Here is a 23,376-nt window from a genome sequence, read left to right as displayed (position 1 = left end):
CTATGTATTAACACAGTCACGAATCGAGGTCGGATTGTAAATCGAGGACGTCCTCAGTTCGCAATAAGGTGAAATTTGAGGCCGCAGTGAGCATTTATGAGGGTCAGCGAAATTTCAAGGCATTTGGAAGCCGTCCTCGGTGTACGCATTTAACACGCCGGGTGTTTAAAAACACCCGCTCGAAATGGACAGTTTCGGCGCATCCCTGGATGGAATAGCGCCCTCCCTAGCTCTCTTGCTACCCTGTCCGATCCGCATTGGTGAGCACAATAAACGTCGCCAAGTGCCGGGGACGCATAACCCCCAACAAATATAAAAGCCTCCAAACTGTCGAAAAGCATCATAGCGTCACCTTGCCATCATGCCTGTGGACTTCTGTAGCCGTTCTGAGATGTACATGTAGGTGTCTTCTAGTGGAAAATACGGTGAGTAAAAACGATTTCATTTGAAGTAGAATGTTGAGCATGACCAGACCCTATCTTGGTACGGTTTACTACATCATTAAATACATGGGCCCCAGTGCTGGCTATAGTACCATGCTATTAGTTAGAGCGTGGTTAAAGTGTGGCTGCTATCCACCCCCCCCCATTTTGTCGATAGGCTAATGTAGATCTTGCACCGCTGTTCGAGTGAATGTGCCAGTGGAATAGGTATACGTATGCAGTCCGAAAAGCTCAATCACATAATCCAGTTGAACAGGTTCCTTCAACACATTTTTCCAGCCGCAAGTGAAGACTTTTCTGTCGTCCGTATGTGGTGGTTCTAGGCCTAATTGTGTTTAAAATTTTAGTTTGGGGTGGGGGTTTTGGGTGGATGTGGCTCTTGGGAGCCCTGATACCTGTTCCCCCCCCCACTACCACCACCACCAGTCCATACCAAATTAAAAGAAGACAAGCGGCTTAATGAAAATAATGTTCAATTTGTTTTCTTGCCAGCTGACCTGCTCACCATAAGTGGAGACGTTTGGACAGTATGGCTGATTCGTCCACCGGTTCCAGCAGTAGGCCTACTTCATCTGTTGCTCCAAGTGATGACACGTCTGACGTCCAGAAGAACTGTGCTGTGACCGTAATGCAAACCAGTAATGAGGTTGGCTGCAGGAAATGGGACAAGAAACACTTCTGCTTTTACTGCGATGTACCCCAGGCCAAGCTCCCCCGTCATCTCCAGTCATGTCACAAGGAAGAAAGAGAAGTCATCGAGATCGCCGGTGAGCCCAATGCTGGTGTGCGTAAGAAACTTCTGTTGAAAATTCGCAATATAGGCAATCACAGGCACAATTGTCAGGTTCTTCGTGAAGGTCGTGGTGTGCTCGTTGTCGGGTACAGGCCAAATTGCAAGGTATCTCCCGATGCGTATGGACCATGCGTATATTGTTACGGCTATTATGTGCGTACCGATTTGTGGCGACACGTGTGCCCTTTGAAGCCAGCACCCACTCCACAGACTGACAGCACCGGTAAGAGGGCTCGTGTGGGTGGACGGGTCGCTCACAAGAGTGATTTGTTGAAACCTCCTCCTGTTGGCGTGTCGTTCCAGTTACACCAGGTTCTTAGTTCAATGAAGAGAGATGATGTGGCTTTGGTAGTCAAGAATGACACGTTGATTGTTGAATTGGCCAAGCGTGAATACATGAAACTAGGGCACGATGTAGATCAGCATGGCTACATCCGTAACAGGGTGCGTGAATTGGGTCGACTCGTCCTACAACTCCGAAAGAACACCCAGCAACCAAATGCATCACTCGAATCATTTGTCCGTCCGCACCACCTTTCTGATATTGTGAAGGCCGTCCACGATATTGCCGGCTTCAGGGAAGACAAACAGTTGTACGATGTTCCGTCACTAGCGCTGAAGATTGGTTATTCCGTCAAGAAGTGTGCGCTCGTCTTGAAAGGAAGTGCCCTAGAGTCCGGCCAAAAACACAAAGCGGAGCGTGCGGAAGAGTTTCTGCAGTTGTGTGAATTGAACTGGCGAGACCTTGTGTCCACACACGCACACAGAACGCTGTACCAAGGAAAACGCAACAAAGTCACCATTCTCCCGACAAATGCCGATGTAGTCCACCTGTCGTCGTTCCTTCATGAAGCTGGCAACCGGGAACTTCAACTCCTGCAGGGTGCTCGGGGCAGACAAATCAGGCCAGTTTGGCAGAAATTGAATGAGGTCAGTCTGTGCCACCTCATCATGTTCAACCGAAGAAGGCAGGGGGAGGTTTCAAAAATGAAACTTGACGATTTCCACAAGCACAGCACCGCCAAACTGGAGGGGGGAACGCGTGTTGAGTGATTAAGAGCGCCAGCTGTGCAAGATGTTCCGTGTTGTCGAAATAGTCGGCAAGAGAGGCAGAACTGTTCCCGTGCTCCTAAGCAATGAGGCAGTAGCGTGATTGAGTGCCCTTGTCGCCAAGAGACATGAAGCTGGAGTAGCCCAAGACAACAACTTCTTGTTCGCACGGTGTTGTTATGGCGGGAGAGGCCACATACGAGGGAGTGACTGTTTAAGGGCATATGCAGATAAGGCTGGCCTTGACAATGCATCCAGCATCCGGTCCACCAAACTCCGTAAACATGTAGCAACTGCATCGCAAATTCTTGCATTAAAGGAACATCAGCTTGAAACTCTAGCCAACTTCATGGGCCACGATCTGCGGGTACATCGCGAATACTACCAATTGCCAGATACTGTACAGCGGGTCACCAAACTGTCCAGACTTTTCCTGAGTTTGGAGAGGGGCAACCTGTCTTCCCAGCAGGGCAAATCCTTGGATGATCTGCATGTAACTGGAGGTAAGGGCACCTTGTACTCAAACCATGTTTCCCATGTTCCGTCTACCCAACGCTTGGCTTCGAACCAACTCAACCCAACCCAGACTCCCATTTTGTAGGGCATCGTACTGGGCCAGAAAGAATACCTCTTTTCCTATTAAACCCCACCGGAAGAACAGACCAGTACAAAGAAAGACGGGGGACAAAAATCCCCCCCATAAATGTATCTTGCGTCAAGAACTCCCAAAATAATGTTCCATTTTGGCCGGCCATTCCCCCCCCCCATATCTCAACACCAAGCAGAGACTGCCAGACACCCGTGCATGTATGTGTGCTTTAACTGATTGATCTCAATTTGGGGTTTACTCTCAGAAGGCTTCACCAGTGAAGAGGACAGCAGCGACAGTGGGGACAGCAGTGACAGCAGTGAAGACTCCTGCGATGAATCCGTCAAAAACGGTAAGATTTGGTCTGTCTGTCTGTCTGTCTGTCTGTCTGTCACTCTGTCAGGCTGTCTGCTGAGGTGTCACCTACATTTCTAATGTCCTTTTCTTGCCTCTACATTAATAGGACAGCTTCCTGGTGTTGCTGCTGCATCTCGAAGAAGGGAACCCTCTCTGCCATCGAGACGAGTGAAGCAGCATCCCTAGACTACAGCGGAGAAGACAGACGTCCAAGAAGGCCTGCGCAAATTTTTCCAGTTGAGGAAAGTTCCTGGCAAGCTGGACATCGAAGCAGCTTGCACTGTGGCACTGCAGACCCGTACTTGGAGAAACATCAAAGACTTTTGTCGTAACACTATGAAGTTGTAGGCAAGTTAAGCTAGGATACGCCACACCAGCCATTCTCTCGAGACATTATACCACATTGATGCAGAACCCTATAGTGGTAGGCCAATAATGCACTCAAATTTTAGCGGCCAAAACAACCAAAAACTTGTGAGTGTTGTCCTCGGTGCTTTAGGCTGCACTCACATGGACGAGAAGTCCTCCGTCTGATAGTTTGGAAAGTATGCCCTCCGTTTGCAGTGTCTACATGTATACGTGATTTTGTGTATGTGTGTGTTTCTTTTGGGTCTTTATTCACTTTTCACACGTGTTGCCTACGCGGTCTTGCTTGGGAATTTTCACTCTGGGTTGCTTCAATCGAAATCTATTCATGATTTTGGTTCGCTGCTTCTGCAGATCCGACAAACACAACTCGTCGCTTTCTTGGACAATTGTCCTGTGAAATCTGTGGAAAATAAAAGAAAAATTAATCATCATGTTTTGAAACCACGTTTGCCAACAAGTATATCAGAACTGCGACATAGTGAAGTCTCATACACTGAGCCCGATAGGCTCGATACACTGTCATACATTTCTTACTATAACAGGCTTTACGTCTAGCATTATAAAGTACAGGGCATGTTGAAACTTTCTGAATTGAAAGTGCGGCTCACATGTCAAAAGCAGTTCCCTCCCAAAGTTGATTTACCGTCAATCTCCGGCAATTCGCTGCTAGTGTGCACACGTCAACCATTACTCTTTCCAAATTTATCCTTTTCAGGTGCGGAATTCAGTTTTCCTTGGAAATCTGACGACTGAAGTACAATAACCTCGAGCAGGTTTTGAAAGACTCCGTTTGAAGGTACGCGCAAGAAAAGTCGCAACGATCGTTATTTACCCTGCTGAAAATACGCATACGCGGGACGCGTTTTGGACGCAATGTCCTATCCAGTCTATAATTACAACGGAGATCAATGATCGTTGACGATGCAGCGTGGCATTTCTGCCCATAACTGCATGTGCAAAATTCGTTGATGTGTTCTGTTAATGCGAAGGGCCCAGTTTGGTACAGAAATAACTTACGGTGCCCATCGTGCCGTTTTCACGCCCGGCAACTAGGGAAATGTGCGAGGGCCAATACTTGCCTTTGATTTTTGTAAACTTGTGAGAAATGACAGGTACATTTTGGTAGTATTCTATCTGAGTTCGAGAAGGGATCTACTTGACTGTGCAATGGTGACTTTTTTGCTGTGCCATTTTTGTAACTCCGAATTCTGATATTCAACTTATGGCCGATGGGGCACGGATTAAGTGAAGTCCCATCAAAATTAAATCTAACGTGCGTTACCGTGGGGGAAAACGGAGTGGGCTTCGCGCCTTTTCCGGCGACAGTGAGGTAAACCCAGAGGCTTACTGATTTGACATCCATTGCATTCTCGATGTCATTTGCTGTTGTTGAAATTCCACCACCTAGGGATGGTTCGTTTCTTTGGAATTTATTTCGTCATTTTCCTGCTCGTATTTTTCGGGCAGACCTGTCTGGCCAGTGATGGATCAACCATTCACAAGAAAGAGCGGCAGTTGTAACGCACCTGTTGCAACTTTGGGGGTAACCCAAGAAGATATGCGAGACGTATCTTTTGTGAGACTTTCTCTTCATATATCAAATATTCTGCAGTTGAAAGCGAACGAAATTTCTAATTATAACGAATGAAAACGTATTTCCGTCGATGGAATAGGGAGGCGAGTGCAGCCCGACTGTTCCACCCCTGGATCTCTTACTGTTGAATCACCGGTAATAAACATTATACACTACACAGCTTTTAATATTGAGATCACTGAGAAGAAAATTGGGCCCAACACGGTTGGGGTCGGCATCACTGTCGAAAATGTAGGAAATTAATATTATAAATGAAAGCAAATCAGCATCAATCCTTTGGCTCACCGTATTCAAACCTAAAAAATTACCATGTGGGTTCTTCCGCGCCCAGGGACGTGAAAAAAAAAAGTGCCGAGGCGGAAAAAGACAAAAGTTATGCGGTGTTGACCAAGCATTCAGGCGCACGGACTCCTGAAATTCGCAAGGAATCGCAGTTACCGGCTTCCATATAGGACTCTTCTGGGATCTCGGGGTTCCCGGCCCAACGCACTTCCTCCCTGCCCATCCATTTAACCCCCAAAAGGGTTCGAGCGACCATGCAAGGGAGGAAACGAGACAAGCCCCTAAGCCCTGGCCGCCGAGTCGGCCATACGTCTCGAACCTGTACTAAGGTGCTCACCTGGACTTCGCGGACAGTGCCAGCCGCAGAGCTTATCCATTAGGCTAAGGTACTGCTGGTATTTGACGGGGTGAATATAGCGTCTCTTATAGCTGCCGACTGACAGGAATTAGCTTTGGGAAAATAAAAAACCACCACTGGGATTCGAACCCACCGTCTGACGATCTAATAACCACGAGCTTGACCACTCGGCCATTTCAGAGGATTGCTTTTTTGGCGTTCATATTAAGGACATAACAAAACCCTTAGCCTTCATGCACAGAATGTTACTGCGTTACTGTGTAAAGGCTGAGAGATTAAGACGCTACAACAGTGCTTCACGTAGTAAAAATACACATACACACAAGTAATGGTCAACACACCCGTGGCTAAATAGTGGGGAGAGGGGCAAAAAGGTGGCACCAGCTTCCAGTGGTACGGGGCACGGTTTTTTGAGGCAAGGTTATGCTATCCTTGTTCAGTATCCATTCATCGGTTTTTTTAGTGGGGGGGGGGGCACCTGGGGGTACCGGGAATTTGTAGGGGACACGTGCCCTCCAGCCCCCCCCCCCGTGGATACGCCACTGCAACACTTACATGTTCACCCACCGCTGCCGGTGCACCACTGAGTTAATGCACAGGTTTGAATGGGGTAGTGCATGACGGACGAGTCGCGTTCTGGTCGCGCTCCTACGACTACAGCTTCGGCTTTTGATCAACCGGAAGAGCCATATAATATAGCCAGTGTTCGATACTAGTGGATTTTGTAGTCTCACATGGCTATGGGTGCTATGTTCGCAACACACCGTACGGCATGTACGGTGTGTTGCGAACATAGCATCCATAGCGTGCAACAGAATCCGTTCAAAATATTTCTTACAGTTTTTCTGGAGATACACCCCATATATTTACAAATTCCATTAGTCATGATACACACAATAAAGCGAAAAGTGCTAAATTTCCTATGAAAAATATTACGTCATTTTATGCAACATCGTAGTGTCCACAGAACCCAGTACCGATTCTTGATGTATCATAAAGCAAGTTTTATCGATCACATTTAACCCTATTGAATTCCATACTAATCGAATATCAACTCGACTTTTGGTTATGTAATGACTTGCTGTGACAGAATAACATCACAACGTGAACCAAATTTTAGTTCTTGAATCTGGCTTTACAAAAATGTAGCAAGCTAATGAGCATCGGGATGGCCTTTAGTTCAGCGCTGGCTTCACCTTTAGGTGTTTCAAATTATTAGGAAAACTCCTGATGCAAGAATATCATGATTTGTTTTTACAGAAACAGAGGAAATCAAGGAACTTCACTGCTCGAAAAAGGCTACTGCTGCACTAGATGACTGAAAAAGAAAAGAATTACATCTGACATCTCATTTCATCACGAAAGCTCTGCTGACGTTCAGTGTTCATCCCTGAACAATCATGAAAGAAAAACTAAGTGCAGGGGGTGACAAACGTGAACATTAAGTGTTTGTCTTCATGACACGCTCTCCTAGGTAATTTAAATGCGCACGCTTCAATATGTGAAAGTTACTGGACTACCCATTTGAAGCAAGATATGGGACAGAGAGAACCCTCCCCCCGCCTTTGTGTTGGTCATTGTTTGATCGGAATCTCAGGAATTCTTTGCAGACTTCTTGGGTGGATGTGTTAGGTAACAATAGTCTACAGTGTGTATAGGGATTGGACAGGTAAGGGGGGTACCCCTCCGCCCCATAGCTTGCCTGGTATAGGACTACCGTCACGTCAGGGCACATGTCTATATGCTTGAACTCTTTCATATATAGTTTCATATTTTGAATGAAATGCCTTTTTTTTCTTTTGGGAAAGGGGGTTCTTCACAAGCATAAAATGACCGCGGAAAGTTGAATAAAAAACCCAACTGTTCTGCTAAATAATGCGTTATGCTGTGTGGTGGATCTGATCTATGGTTAAGTTATTCAGACACAATTCCCTGTGAAAAGAGTCTCTTTACTGCAAATTCCTTCTCTGTAAAGATGTAGTTGAAGGGTGAGCAGCGTTCCTGTCATTTTATATTTCATTATCAATACGGGTACTCTAACTTGTGGTATTTTCCGTTCTGTGAAATGTTGATGAGAATACAGAGCAAACCCTAACCCTAAAACTAACCTTATCTCTATCCCAAACCCTAACCCCAACACTAACCCTACCAATAACCCTATCCTTCAGCTATTTCAAGCCCTATCCCTAATCCTAACCAACCCATGAAATAATCGCTACCCCTAACCCAATCCCCATACCTAACCCTACCCCATCCAAGTCCCTAACCCCAACCCTTAATCCCTAGCCCCTAACCCTACCCCAATCCCCATCCATAACCCTAACCCTATCCCAATCCCTAACCCTATCCTCATCACTCACCCTAACCCTTACCCTAACCCTGATCTCTAACCCGTAACCCTATCCCAAAGCTACCCAAAACTCCAGCCCTAACCCTAACCCCAACACTAATCGTAACCCTATCCGCATCCCTATGCCTATCCAAATCCCTAACCCTAACGCTAACCATATGCCTAACCCTATGCCTAACCCTATCCCTAATTCTATGCAAATCTCTAACCCCAACCCTAGCCATACTCTAACCCTAACCAACCATTACACCGTCTCTATCCCTAACCCTAGCCCAAACACTGTACCCTATCCCTAACCCTATCCTTCAGCTATTTCAAGCCCTATCCCTAATCCTAACCAACCCATTAACCATTAACAAATTGACGTAAGTGCCTCCGCAGGATCACCCCAATGCAGACCACGCTCCCCCCAAAGGACACCTCCCGCACAAAACATACTGAGAAGTCTTCCTGGGAAGGTTTCCATCTGATTTATACTGAAGAAGACTAAAAAAGACATTGAACAGAGATCGCTTCATCCACAAATAAATCTGAGACAATTTGGGCACAAGTTGCTACATTGGCCGTTCTATTGGACACGGTCCTTTGCTGCAGGGTTAAAAAAAATACATATCCCTATCTTCGCCTCTGCATGCCTGTCGGTCCCCCCCCCCTTGTAATTTAAGTGCCATGGCCTCATTAAGAAATGTAATTGTGTTCGGTCGAGTGGGGTAGCGAATGAGAGCGAAAATAGGTTCTTACCGTGGAATATATCGCGTCGCGGAGGTGCACTGACCTATCTCTGGAATTTAAGCCAGGGCGTGGCAAGGATGTGCCCTCTGCAGTCCGACAAGCAAATACTTCTTTCCAGTATTCCAAGTTATTCTTATCATTTGCAAGGCTTTTTTCCCCAGGAGGTTTTTCCAGCCTACAAATAATATGAATGAAATTGTGGTGCCCGATGGAAATAGCCATTGAGTTGACATATGACAACCATGCATCTATCACACTTTTTTTAAAATTTACTTGTCGTGAGCCAGAGTGTATTCCTTCCTACTTCAGTATAGCATTAAAAAGATAATTACAACGCTTGCACGTATTGCACTTAGTAATTCATCCTAACATTGCATTGTAATATCTGGATTTCAAGGGGCTGTATGGTACTAGTCAGCAAAGCCGAATAAGTAGCGTAATTATATGTATAAATTCTGATATCACTTATACGAAAGAAGTGATGAATAAAAGGGATTTGCATGCCTGTTGGTCGCCCTCCCAAAGTTGTAAATTAAGTATCATGGACTCATAAGTATCATTAGCCTTTAAGAAGTATGGCGGACACCATAGGAAGGCGTTGCTTGATGTGGTAAATTTGGAGCAAACACAAAAGATTTTACCCAAACCAAATAGTACCCTCCCATTAGGTCCGCCATACCTCTAAAAGGCTAATGGACTCATTAAGAATCGACGGTCTGCTGTCACCACGGTACCCAGTTTGTGGCATTGATGTCGGCGGGGCGGAACGCCTTGTCACCTCTCCGCATTTTTCGGCACGAGTTGAACCACGTTGTTTCTGCGAGGTTTCTGCGCTGGGCATGACCGTTTCCACTACTGCCTATGTGCGGCAGAATACCACAAAAATGCGCCAGCTTCAAATTCGGGAAATTCTGTTTGACGGAGCCACTGTAGCGCCACTCCAAGTACTCGGCGTACTTTTGCGGGCTGCGGTCAAGGCTAATCAAGTAACCAGCCAATTGTTTCACAGTCCTGTAGTCACCAGCATAGATAAAGGAGTTTGGGGGAGCATTTTGAATGTAATACCTCTTCGGCGCTCCATACACGACAGGAACAACCCCGTGCACTAACGCAGTTTCCCAAAACTTTTCGGTCGCATAATCGTCGCACTCAGCATTCTCTAAGGAGAGGTAGAACTTATATTGGTTCATGAGATCCTTGCATTTTGACGACAATCTGGGTAGGCAGGTCAAATTGCCGCATTTCCCGTAGATGTCCACTGGCACATGGGCCTGAAGTTTACGAACAAAGTTCATTCTGGGCCAGAAAACCTCCTTGACGCAATTGCTTCCCATCCACGCAACAAGCTTACGTTTCCCTTGCGTCCTGGCTGGTAGGCTCTTGCGAGTTGCATCCATCGGATGTCCGGCTTGATAGTAACCGTACGGGATGTGTATATCCGAAGTTTGGCCGTACGACCACACCACGTCGACTGGCAAATTACCAACATCGGGGACCCACTTCCGCATCCGGAGTGGCGTCTCCGCCCCGTAGAAAACCAGCAACTGGCTGGAATGGAAGTCGTAACTGCGAAAAGTTGCCATCTTCACTTTCAGTGAGTACGGAGACATGCCGAATACAATAGCGTCTTTGCCTTGTAAACTCTCCATGTTGTTGCTGAGAATTAGTTGCGCTGTGCACTGGTCACATGACACCTCAGTGGACCAATCGCCGTTGTCTTGGAGTTGTAGCGCAGCAACCAAGACCTGGAGTTCTATCCACTGTCGTACTACTTTGATCCCACCGTATATGAGTATTTTCTTCTGGCAGCGCGCTGGAATTTTGTTCGTCTTGTTTATACTTTCATCACTAAATTTGAAGGATTTCATTTTGCTATTGTTGTGCATGCTTGGCATAAAATTGCGTTTACCTCCAGCTTTTAATCTGCTGCTCTTGTTATGAGGAAGAATTGGACTGTGTTTTACAGTGCGATATCTTTGTCTCGGCGCATTTTGTGAAGCCAACTTGGTCTTGCTGAGTTCATTTGTTATTTTCCTTGGCATCTTCAGACTCCGTTTGTCATCTTGTCCCCTGCTCTCTCGGTGTTGGAGAGGTTTTTCTTTCCCAGCTCCAATCGTTGTGTAATAAACATTTTGGCCTCCCAAGGTTTGCAGTTTTGGCTCATCAAGATGGTTCTCATTTCCAAGGATAATGTACCTTTGTTTCTCTGCGGACGAATCTTGTGTGCTTTCAAACACATTGCCATGTTCTTCTACACAGTCGGGTGTCAGTATGTAAGTCACATGCATCAACAAGAGCAGAAAGGTGAAAATTAGGAGGTAGTCATACATGACTTGCCTGCTCAAACGTGCCTGGAAGGGGGAAGAAAAACAAGAAACCAAAGGATTCATTTGACATGTTTTTATTAGTAATCAACATTCCGATAAACAAGAGCTGAAAGTATTTCCGACTTCAGCTTGGTCCCCGTGGGCCAAATGCACGTTTACAAACTACGATCGATGAATCGTGTAGCACAGCTACAGGTATATGCAACCCCGTCACAATTTTCTTCCAACCACGTTTACACTAGCACGGGACCAGGTACGACACCAGCTTGCAGGTACCAGGGACCATAACTTGGGGACAAAGTCGACAGACATGTCCATGGACGCACGATGGGTTTGCCTGACCGTGCCGTAGTCTGGTTCCCATCAAAAGATGCCAACTATTTCGAGAGATTTTTAGGTCAGGGATTGCCGCCAACGGTTACGTGACTAAAACGGAAGAAATTTTCCAAATATTTCAGAAATTAGTGGCGTTTACCAGATCAAGTTGATTATAAAATCTTTACATGACGGACACTGGCCGTGTAGGCCTATAAAAAGCTTCTTTTTGCCGATTTCCCCACGTGTGTCACAATAATTTCTAAAAAGTTTGTCTTTTTTCAAAATAATCTCAAGTTTTATACAACTTTAATCACGCTGACTGTTAAACTACGGACATGTGCGTGCAAAATCCAAAATAAGAATGGACACCCTAGACATGACGTCATACTTTAATTAAGGCGGCCATGGCTACCTGCCGTATACGACAGGGAACCAATTTATCCGTACCAGCGTTACTAGAGTGCATGTTGAACATGGATTCTTCAACCGTTTAATAACGTCGTGTTTTCTCGGGGCGCAGTGCCGTTGAGCCTCTCGCTCTAGCTCCAACTCCAACGCAAGGGGAAAAGTCACAGCTCGTTCTTCGTAAAGGCTACAATTTTACGCCAAGAAATGTTCAACGATGTGATCAATGTCATTATTTCATTTACACCATTAGGTATGGGTTTAAACCCTTGTGGAGGGTATAACCCCCAACCCACCCCCACACAGTTTTTAGTAAACTTTTGGTCACCTTTCATCCCCCAATTGACTAACTAGCCAACTGGAGTTTTCACCTCTGCTTAAGATTGAACGCAAGGACTCATCTACAAGATAAAACCTCTTCCTATAATGAAGAAAATCATTAACCTCCTTTTCCTCTTTCCCACTCTGCCCCTCACCCATCACTATTCTTTCCCTTTCATTCGCCCTGTAAGACTGACAAGCGCACGCCCTGGCCTTTTTTTCTTTTAATTAATCCAGTGACAATCAGCGACACTCGAAATAATGTACACATGTACTTACAGGCAACAGATTTACTCCCATTCCGTACTTTTTGCCACAGCAAGTCGTCGATAGATTATCGTGCCGCGTAGATGATCAGTGAGCTCAGAGCATCCCGGCCGAGTGGTGCAAACCATCCATAGAGCAAGGACCCAAGTACGTACTCCAGGCCATGTATGAATGAGAGAAACAGTTTTGATGCGAATTCTGTGGCAATTGAGTACACATCTACAATTAACATATATGTGAACAATCTAAATTGCAGTATCAATCAATAAATAATTTTTGAAACTCTAGAACTCTTCCAAAAAAGCCCCCCCGGTTTTTATGGTAATAGGCTGTGGTGCACAGAAAGTAGACTCATCCTTTCTAGTGTGAAATAAGACAAATTTAGCAGACAAACTGAAATCAGTGCGATTTTTGTAGGCCTATTTTGAATAAACATGGCTATCGAAAAGTACAAGATTAAAGGAAAGTTTTCAGCCGCGCAAATCTGCGAAGATATTAAAACAGGAAAATCCACATAAACATTGAAAATAAATTTCGTGGATCCACCTTCTGTAAACGTGAGAGTGAAGAACGCTCTTTGAGGACTCGGAGCCATTATGGGGGACAAGTCTTTTTGTCCGGTCTTCCACTCTAATTCAGCATGAAGTTGGCATCTTTTCAGAATTAAGTTCGCACCTGTTTGAATGACTTCTCAGTCTGACTCAGAGTAAAAATTACATTCATTTAAAGAACCACTTTTTTTCAAAGAGCAATATAGCGACCACATCAAACACGACGAGTACATATGTTTTTTCACTTTCTTGCATAGAGAGAGTAGTTTTTAAACACTTACCCGGTGACAATCTTCACTGTAAGTTTCTCATGACCACGTTTGTTGCGTACATTTAGGGATATACGATTACATTGGGACAATCCATGACCAAGAGTATGTGATGGACATACCCATTCAAATGCAAAATTTGTATGTTGCGTAACACATCAATAGACCGAGAGCTGTTGCAGCCAGGGTCGCCTGTGTGTGTACGCGACTACAGGCAGCACGTAAAGGGACCCGTACATCCAACTCGTCGATGATGACAATTCAGGAATTACATGTATTCCGAAGGCAAACACCACCCACGCGGTTTACTTTTTCTTTTATTTCTCTTAAAAGGTCAGGCTGGTCGCGAGAGGATTGACTAGTATACGTACACTTGAAAGAGGCAAGGTAAATTCCATGTTTGAATAAACGATTATACAATGTTGACTGTGCTATGCCAGCAAGGTAGTTTCCATGCAACGTTCAATGAAGATTATGGGTTCGGCGGGTAAAGGCTGCCGTGGTCGAACACCATTCAGACTTGTCAGTGGGTTGAATCACGTGTCCGGAGAACAGCATGCACCTGAAAGTACGGTATAATCATGGAGGAACTGGTTAAGTGTATCGTTGCCATGATTTCAGCATAGGATGCTTGACACAAAAGTCGAAAACTCATGATACGGAAAAAGCCAAGGGTTTCTGACGAATCTCCTTGTTGAACATGAGCACGACGAACTTGCTGAATGGTAGGAAGGTAAGTGCAGGAAAGCACTCCGTATGAATTTACATTAATCGAGGCTCGGCGTTTGCTGTGCAGTGTATTTTGACTATGGAAACGATAGGGCATTTGAATGCCTCGGGTTTCATCGAGACGGAAACCTCGATGAAATGCCGAATATTGCGAGGAAAACTAATAGGCCGACTCTACAATGTCTGGCGCAGGGAAAGGGCGAAGGTTTGTATAGTCCTCGGTGTTTCACCAGCTGAGGTTGAAATACTGATCAAGGAATTGATACTGTGTAAGGCTACGGAGGAAGGAAAATTGGTGTTACTCAGGCAGTGGAATAGGGGTCTATGAGCGGCAAGTGCCCCGGTCGAATGGGGGTCTTTGGGGGGCAAGTGCCCCAGTCGTGTACTTGCCCCAGGTCCCTTTTAAAAGATAACAAACCGCAGTTCGTTTAAAATGCGTCCAGCCACGCCCTACCCCCATCCCAAAGTTTCACCCCAGGCCCGTAACTATATGTTTTCGGGGTGGTGGGGGTGCAAATCCTCAAGAAAGCGGGCTAAGCAAAGATCTTTTGTTTTTTTATTTTGAAAACAAAGGATACATGAGGTCGTACCAATCGTTTTAGGAGGTGCAAGTAAACTCCCGAAGAGGGGATTAACCTGGGCGAAAATACTGAAGAGCGCGGCTTTTTGGCGGGAAATGTTCTACCATAGCTCAAAATCCTTTCTTGCCTCAAAGAGGACCTTTTAGTCATGTTGGGGAGTGCAGACGCACTCCGTGCACCCCCCTGGTTACGAGCCTGCATCCCAATATACATCCACTTGGGGCAAGGTTGCTGACATTGTCGTTCTGCAATCGAAACCAAGTGATGTCAATTTGAAAAGTTGGTCTGTTGATATCCGACGATCCTGTTTCGAAATGATAGCTAACCTGATAACATGGCTGGAACGTCATACAGAGATTGGGTCGGTGGTGCATCTCGTAATCAATAAAAGCAGTATTAATCTAGCACTGCTAGAAGCGTTGGACAGATCTCCACTAGTTTATTTTGCTTATATAATTATGTTTTGCACCCTAAACTTTAAGGACTGTCATTTACAAATTTTTGAACGATCTTTAGAATACTTTGTATTGCGGGGTCCCCAAACTTGAGTACAACCCAAGAACAACGGCTTGTTCACGCATAACCATGGTCCGACCGTATAGCACTGTGGCAATAGACCTGTGCAGATGGCATCACACTCTGTCTACCTAGGTGTTTTCTTATATTGGTCAGTGGACCGTGGGTCCCCCACTGGCTCCACAGAAAATCATAAACGTAAACAAAGTGCGATGTCATTAGTACGTCAATGCTAATTAAGCAAATTACGTCAAAAGAAACATCTGGTACTTAGTCTCTTTTATTACCACCAGGCCACTGAACGGTCAGTCTCTCAGCAAGCACCAGTCCAGTCTTTGGTTTCCAATTGAATCACTTGGCTTCAAGCTTTTTAGAGGATTCATGCTTTGCGCAAAATCAAACCCGTATGTGAAATTGTGGCCTTTGATGAAAATATTCGTTCTGCGAAATCGCAAAAGGTGGGCACAGTATTTAACTCAAGCAAATTGTGCCCCAGCCTTCGTAGAATGTTGCAGAAAAGTCTCCTTTTAAGGTTGAATTGAGACCTCAAACTTCACTGCTAAGATACTGAGTATTCTGCTGAAGGAGCATATCAAGGGAGATGCAGAGTGCAGGAATGCCATAGGCAGGGGAATTTAAGAGCAACATTGGGACGCTGATTGAAGCAAAATCCTTGTAGCAAAGTTTACTATAACTGCAAAATCATTACAGTGCAAATTGACTGTAAATGCAAATCCCGAATGATAATATAAAATGACAAAAATCGCCAAGCACTAACTTCCTGAGTCGATTCATGAAATCTTCCAAGCCCGAGTGTGAAATTTAGCCCATGTGGGTAAAAAAAACCTACTTTACTCTGGAAAACATGGCTGTGTACCTATATATCCATGTAAACAAAAAAGCCAAGTGTTGTCTAAAATACTCTGCAAGTTTTCTTGTCCACTTCTCAAAACTTCGCAGCCTAGTTACATAATAATTTTTTTTCCTGTAGACTTTAATTCAAGAGGAGGATCCAGGTATGAATCTTCGACGGCTATACATCGGGTTTGCTGTAGGTATACATTTGATTTGTTTTATCTATAATAAATCTAATTAATATTGAGCGTGAAGTAAATTAACTAAGGGTTCTTTTTTCGTGGACGTTTATAGTGAAACTATGGCAGACAAAACAGCTGCATTTTTTTTCTTTGACACATTATGAAGTTCTCATTGTGAAGTTGCAATTATTCGTCAGATACAATTCACTTGAAAAAGGAGAGAGAATCCCACAGGAATGCAAGGCAATTTCCGTCGTTCATCATCAAACATGAGCTATAACGCCGGAATGATAATTTCAAACAGTCTAGTTTTGTAAAGTGCAAAGTACCATTAGCCTATATCAGAAATTTTTAAAAAGTGCACGTTTAAGCAAATTGAATCTCATGATAATCTCTGATCCATAACAGTTAGCGTTTCTGTGGGCACCAGCCAATTGACTTTGACAGCTTCACGTAAAATAATGTGTCATGTATTTTTATTGTACTTGCAGACGCGACCATTTGGAGTAAAATGCTTCATGGCCTCAGTATTTGGCTCACTTGTAGTATTTTTCCTGCTCAGTGAGCTGTCCATTGACAGGCTCCACTATCTCAAACTTCGAGCCTGGTCCTTGTCTGGAAACCAACTCAATGTGCGAGACAGAGAGGTTGGACCCAGCAAAAGGAAGGCTTGGAATTCGCGCCCTCTGGCTAAACCGAGCAAACGCTTCGCCATCCTAGCCGAAATGGATGTCATCGCCAAGTGGTCCGAGTTGGAAATCATGCACCGCTGTTTCTTAAATCCTGCCGACAACTCTACCGGCTCGTGCAATGTTTTATGCCCAGAACAAGGTACCACGATAGAGCTGACCATCACAAGCAACGTCAAGGGCTTCAGAGGGGCAGATGCGGCCATCTTTGGCCTCTCGCCGTTCACACTTTTGAAGAGCGTGACCAAACTCATGAAGTACTCAACAAACATTCCGCCGAATCAGACTGCAGTATTATATAGCATGGAGTCTCCACTCCGAGTGCACAAATGGATTCACCGCATAGGCGAGTTGAGGTACCATACCGACCTGACGTACCTCCCTGGCGCAGACATCAGCGTGCCGTACGCTTATTACAAACCAGGCTCGTTCGAGAATACCTTTGAGAGGAAAGCGAACTACGCCGAGGGCAAGACGGGGCTGATCGCTTGGATGGGAAGCAACTGCGCCAAAGAGGTGTTCTGGCCCCGAATGGAGTTCATCGAAGAGCTTGGGCGCCACCTACAGCTCGACACATACGGAAAGTGTGGCCAGCTCACGTGTCTGCCGCGTCTCTCTCCGAAGTGCGTGAATCTGATTGGTGCGTACAAGTTCTATTTGGCCTTCGAGAACTCTGAGTGCCGCGAGTACATCACGGAAAAGTTCTGGGAGTCCTGTCTGCTTAACGGGGTCGTGCCCGTGGTTTACGGCGCTCCAAAGGAAGACTTCCAAAGGCTTGCTCCGCCCAACTCGTACATCCACGTCAGCGATTTTGAGAGTGTCAAAGAGCTCGCCCAGTACATCCGGAAAGTTGACCAATCAGACGAGTTGTACAACAAGTTTTTCGAGTGGCGCAGTCACGGATCCGTCGTCGTTAAATATCCCAAAATGCAGCCCTCTTATTTCTGTAGGATACTGCCTTTTCTTCCGGGCAACAAGGGGATGTCTGGAACCACACAAATCAAAAATTCGAACTGGTTCAATTCCTGCCGTGGAAAAATTACCAGACGATTTAATATATCCCAAGTGCCAACTCTGAAGGCGTGGAGAGCTTGGAAACTGGGCGTGAACGATTACATCGGTGGATTTTGATTCGGAGTTAATTTTATCGATGCTTGTTAACTTCCGCTGCTTACTTTCGCTGCAGAAAACGGATGGCTATATTTATTTTTAGTCTAAGCATATCGATTATTACCTTACCCTGTGACGATACTTTGATTTTGAAAGTTACAGAATCTTTATGCAGTAGGACAAGTGCACAATAGACCCCCAAATGCTGATGTGTCCCCTCGTGGAACACTGCAACAATTTATCAGGACATAGCGATATAACTTCAAGAAAAACGTTGATAAAATGCAATGGCCTAAAGTTGGATGCTGCATACAGCAGTGGAGTAGCTAGGATTTTACTGGGGGCACGAATGGGGCACCAGTATCTTATGGGGGCACCATCTTTCAGTGGTTTTTTTTTTTTAGGGGGTGGTTTTTTTTAGCCTCGTTCGATATCAATTCATCCGTTTTTTAGGTGGGGGGCACCTGGAATGGGGGAACGTGCCCCCAGTCCCCCCGGCTACGCCACTGCCATACAGTAAAAGCACTAACAGTATTATCGGGTGTTTTACAAGGTCAGTTGAAGAGTGTGGATTGCTCTTAGAAATACGAATACATCAGAGACGTGAAATGTGAACAATTGAGGGCGCCGTGTTGCAGTTCTATCTTGATTTGGCAATTGGGGGCCAGTTTATTTCACAAAGATCGAATCTTCGATTTTAACGCTGGGTCAGTCCACCCAATATGTGGTTTGTGGCGCCCGTTAACCAGCGACGGATCACCGATCGGGATCCAGATTGTGTGAAGCAAACGGGCCGTAATCATCATCGCATTCGATTGCTGTGCTTTACCGATCACATTGATCAATATTTTCGGTGAAGTCGCATCAGTGACATGCCTTGCCTGCATGATACCGATCTGGCTCGTTGTGCGGTCATGAAAAGCGCCGCCTACTGTCCACAAACAGTAGCGCAACTGGACTGGGGGACTACGGGGCTCATGCCCCCGGCTTTTGCCACTAGAACACTCATCCCCGGGGTGAATCACCGGGGATGGCCCACGGGGCTGCCCCGGGGTGACGCGTAGTATTTCATCCCTCCCCCTCCCCCGTTGAACCCAGATTCGTTTCACACTTGTTTCTCCCAAACTACACTTAATTACCTCGCCTGGAGGTGAGTTTATCCCTAGGATCGGTACCATCTTTTCATACTTTTTGGGTGGGGTGATGCTTGTAAGGCAGTGTGCGTGCGTGGTTTTCCGGCACACAGCTGCATCGCGGAGAGATTTTCAAGAGAGAGTTTGTAGTGGGAAACGAAACGAAAATGGGAAGATTTGGTCTAGGCCTGGGAGGCCTGGGTGCTTCTCACCCCTGAGAATGGTGCACAACCTACGTGTGACTCGTAGTCATCGGCTTTCAGTGACCCCTGAATAACAGATTGCATCCCCATCCACCCCCTAATTCACTATGGTTTCGCTATTGTCCCAAACTGTCCGCTTTGAACAGCGCCAGCATAAAAGACAGTGACTCTGCTCAAGCTGTAGGGGTACATCTTTCAGTACAAGGTGTTATTTACCAGTTTTCGAATTACCCCTTACTATCAAAATGACTTTGCTACACTTTAGTCACGTCACCTGAACTTTCCAACAGGAAACAGGAAACACAATGAAAAGGTACCAGCCAGGGTTCGAGCCATGCACAGCCCGACTTCATACTTTCTGTTAACTTGGCCGTAACTCCATGGCGCAAGCTCGGCGTTGCGTTCGGCCGTCAGAATTGCTCCCAGGGCGATTTTGACTACCAAACGCAACGCGCGCGTTTGTTATGATAATGGAGTCGATTTTTCTGTCCGTGAAAGTGAAAATGAATGCATCGTGCACGCAACGTATCCCAGAACGTACATATGGAAAGGCGCCTTTAACACCGGTTCATACAGCAGGCGAACTCGAAACCGGAGCGAGTTGAAATGTGTTCAACTTTTGCGAATTCGCACTACGAATATCTGATCTGGCATAACAAATCCACGTTTGTGTTCATTTTCGCGTAAAGTATGAGCTGGGTTTTACATGTACATGTACTTGCACTGAACAATAGCACTTTGGTACAGAAGCCCAGTGTACCCGTTTATTAACAGGGGTGGGTAGAGTTGGATCGGGTGATCATCTTGAGGATGTGCGCACTGGCTGAAAGCAAAGCAAGAAATTTGTAATAATAAAAAAAGTGTGCCACTGTGCCTATAGGAGACAATTGTTTCTGTCAAATACAGTCGTTTCACAATAGTGCGCCTCCAAGAATTTGCAACGCGTTGGCCAATCACAATGCGCGAAATTTGTCGACCCAATGCGCGTTTCCAAAGGGTCAACAAATTTTGCGCGTTGTGATTGGCCGATGTGTTACAAACTCTTGGAGGCGCACATTTGTGAATCAATCGCACGAACATACAGAACATACAGTTGCTGTGACCTGGCTTTGTTTGTTTGTTGGGTTGTTTGTTTGTTTGTTTGTTTGTTTGTTTGTTTGTTGGGGTGTTGGGGTGTTTGTTTGTTTGTTTGTTTGTTGGGGTGTTGGGTTGTTTGTTTGTTTGTTTGTTTGTTTGTTTGTTTGTTGGGGTGTATGTTTGTTTGTTTGTTTGTTTGTTAACCTCCACGGTCAAAGATAGGAGAGGCGGCCCCATGGTCCTTCAAAACGGACAAAGAGGCAGCATGCGCTGACAAGAGAAATGTCAAGTCTTGCAGGATGTGGTGAAAAGTGGGGCACTGTTCGCCAAGCGAGGCTATGACACGATTTCCCTGCTGAAACGGTGTCATAGAGAATGTTTTGTTGGCTTATTAAGCCAGTTTCTGTTTCTTATTCTGTGGCTAGTTTTACCTCTGAAAAGATTTGACGTCTATTTGTAAATTTATGTACGGGGGTGAAATCAAGGGGTTTATGTAGCCTTGTGTGGCCTTTCTGAAGTATAACCACTCCCTGCCGGGGATTCCAGATCCAAACACGTATGCTTTATATGAATGACTGGGGTCTCCGAACTCGGACAAAGGAAACAGGACCTTGTAACAAAAGGCCGAGTATACTCGGAACAAAAGACCAGGCTGCTGGGAATTACCGGCATTTTTTTCACTCTCAAAAGTGGAAATAATCCAGCCTTGTTTTGAAACAGGATACCACGGTTTTGGGCATTTAGAGCAAGTCGATTACCACCGGGGACAAAAGGCTCCACCACCGCAGCGATGAGCCACACAGCACTGCTGCATGCTAATCTGGCCCTTGTTAAAATGAGGTCAACAGCACACCGAGCTAGGTTCGTGAACAAAAGAAAATTATATAACACCGCACAATCTTTGCTCTTTTTACAGGGCTGCAGGCCTGGCTGCAATACTCAGGCGTCAATAGATTTTGTCTGTCAGGCTAGAGGGGCCACCAGACAGTCCTTAACATGTTTGTAAGTGTCCGGTAAAAGAAGATAGGAATTGTTAAAGTATTTTGAAAACAGAAAAAAAATGATAAATATCCCGGCCCAGCATCATCAACATTGATAGTTGCCCCGGCAGGAAGTGAATAAGGCTAATTTTTAGACCTTGTACGCACTTATGTAAGGAAGGGAAGTAAAGAAAAACCCAGAAAATCACCTTTCTCCTCTATCTATTTTTAATTACCCTTGAAGTCTGCTCCCCCCTTTGGGTCTGCCAATTGTCCCTCTGACGTGTTTAACTCCATGGACAAACCAAGGAAGACGGCGACAGCAGAACAGAGAGCCCCTCAAAAGCCTTGCACAACAGTCTTTACAGTGTGTAACCAGCTACAATCCTGGACAAAATAGTCCGAACACCTTCTGGGAACTGAGTGCGGTGAAAAGATTCCCCCTCTCCCCCATCAAATGTTGTGATCACTGATTGGACCAAGATTCGGCACATCTTACCCGATGAGAAACAATATTGACAGGGGACGAAGGAGAGGAATGTTCCAACGAGATTTGCCCAGGATTGTTGGCCTATTGCGGGCTAAACCGTAGGATTCCACTTATAATAATCCCATATCGCATGATAGAGGCGCATGCCCTACAGTGGGTATCAAACATCAATCAACATGGCGTCCTCCAATAGGAAATTGTGTTTTTAAGTGTCGTTTACCATAAATAAAGCCTATCTTCGGTACAGTACTCGACACCTCAGTAGACTGAGTACTTGACCGACCGTCGGCTTCATAGATATGGTAAATGACACTCATAACACACTTTTCTACAAGAGGACGCCATGATTGTTGCTGTTTGATACCCACTGACTTAGTGGGTGCATGTGTATTACCGTTTATACCAACAATCTTGCATATTATTCCTTGTTTGACAACTTGTTTGTGAAATTGGATGAGTGATGAACCACGGAAGCGATTAAGCAGGATCTGGGCCACAACACAATTCTGCCAATTTCCTGCTGGAATGAACAAGTTTCTAAATAACGGACAAAAACACGCAACTGTTTGGGTAATTGATACTCCGGTTCCAGTAATCGATATATGAATATAGCTAGGAATTGGTTGAAAAGTGCAGCTGACTATTTCTTTACTAGCGTGTCCCACTTTCGGGTACAGAAGCTTAAGTGACTGTCCATGTTACTGAGTTACTGAGTTAATTTATCGTTGAAACAAAGAAACATAGGCCTACACTGGATAACACTGATTTCATAGATAAATTCCCCGAAACACAGAAGATACATTATAGTTCAATTCTGTGTTTCAGCGATACGTCATCTTTGAAATCCGTATTTCCAAGAAACATTATAACTGTTTGTGTTTCCGAGATGCATTATCGTCGATTCCCAAGATATATCTTGGGAATCGACAATAATATATTATGTTTGAAATCCATATTCAACAGATTAACATTGAAACATTGAATCTGTGCAACCAGTGCTATACAGTGAATTTTTCTATGTTTCCATGATAAATTTAATCAGTAACGAGGTAACAAGGATGGTCATTTAAGCTTCTGTATTCGGGTGTTTTTGTTAATGTTTCTTTTATTTTTTTTTACTTCACATATTTGTTTCATACTAAGGAGAATCCTCAGCCCATAAAAGAATTGTGACATTACAGTTTTGGCGTGTTCACCCGCAAGTACCACAATGCATGCTATTTCTGGCTGATTAAAATCAGCAACATACAATACAATACTCTTAGCTTTTTTTTAAACAGCAGAATATGGGAAAAAATATTCGAAACTGATACAGTCACTAACATTTGTCATCATGGACAACCAGAATGTATTTTTTTAATTATAGATGAGGCCGCATCTGTTTATTTCGATTTAAAAAATTGCCATTCTTCGCCTGTGAATTCACTGTAGTCCCATGGCATTTTTTTGGTTATCA

The 23,376-nt window shown here is 45.0% G+C and overlaps 3 protein-coding genes across 7 annotated transcripts; 2 read left to right on the top strand and 1 right to left on the bottom strand.

Annotated features, from left to right (window-relative positions):
• Positions 1-2,370: 2,370 nt before the first annotated feature.
• Positions 2,371-3,364, top strand: LOC147798291 (uncharacterized). 2 transcript variants are annotated; one of them, XM_087140310.1, is made up of 2 exons: positions 2,371-2,789; positions 3,144-3,364. In XM_087140310.1, exons 1-2 carry the CDS (start codon positions 2,636-2,638, stop codon positions 3,308-3,310), a joined length of 321 nt encoding a protein of 106 aa, XP_086996436.1. In that variant the 5' UTR covers positions 2,371-2,635; the 3' UTR covers positions 3,311-3,364. The 2 variants fall into 2 exon arrangements, with proteins under 2 accessions (XP_086996436.1, XP_086996435.1); XM_087140309.1 differs by having other exon boundaries at positions 3,141-3,325.
• A 4,822-nt stretch (positions 3,365-8,186) lies between these two features.
• On the bottom strand, positions 8,187-13,527 carry LOC110978133 (uncharacterized). Of its 3 annotated transcripts, none has more exons than XM_022232876.2 (3): positions 13,388-13,527; positions 12,568-12,709; positions 8,187-11,268 (listed from the first exon to the last, which is right to left on the bottom strand). In XM_022232876.2, the coding sequence occupies exons 2-3, from the start codon at positions 12,586-12,588 to the stop codon at positions 9,640-9,642; spliced, it is 1,650 nt and encodes a 549-aa protein (XP_022088568.2). In that variant the 5' UTR covers positions 12,589-12,709; positions 13,388-13,527; the 3' UTR covers positions 8,187-9,639. The 3 variants fall into 3 exon arrangements, with proteins under 3 accessions (XP_022088568.2, XP_086996432.1, XP_022088567.2); XM_087140306.1 differs by having other exon boundaries at positions 12,568-12,774; positions 13,388-13,514; XM_022232875.2 differs by having other exon boundaries at positions 12,568-12,753; positions 13,388-13,514.
• A 147-nt stretch (positions 13,528-13,674) lies between these two features.
• On the top strand, positions 13,675-18,875 carry LOC110978134 (alpha-(1,3)-fucosyltransferase 7-like). 2 transcript variants are annotated; one of them, XM_022232879.2, is made up of 3 exons: positions 13,675-13,762; positions 16,193-16,252; positions 16,730-18,875. In XM_022232879.2, exons 2-3 carry the CDS (start codon positions 16,220-16,222, stop codon positions 18,056-18,058), a joined length of 1,362 nt encoding a protein of 453 aa, XP_022088571.1. In that variant the 5' UTR covers positions 13,675-13,762; positions 16,193-16,219; the 3' UTR covers positions 18,059-18,875. The 2 variants fall into 2 exon arrangements, with proteins under 2 accessions (XP_022088571.1, XP_022088570.1); XM_022232878.2 differs by lacking the exon at positions 13,675-13,762 and adding an exon at positions 13,769-14,108.
• Positions 18,876-23,376: the final 4,501 nt, after the last annotated feature.

Source organism: Acanthaster planci, linkage group LG08, assembly GCF_054643075.1.
Source record: "Acanthaster planci isolate LZ-2023a linkage group LG08, COTS_SCS, whole genome shotgun sequence".
NCBI classification, from domain to species: Eukaryota; Metazoa; Echinodermata; class Asteroidea; order Valvatida; family Acanthasteridae; genus Acanthaster; species Acanthaster planci.
Note: the sequence above shows the minus strand (reverse complement) of the source record. Positions and strands in the feature narration are given on the sequence as shown.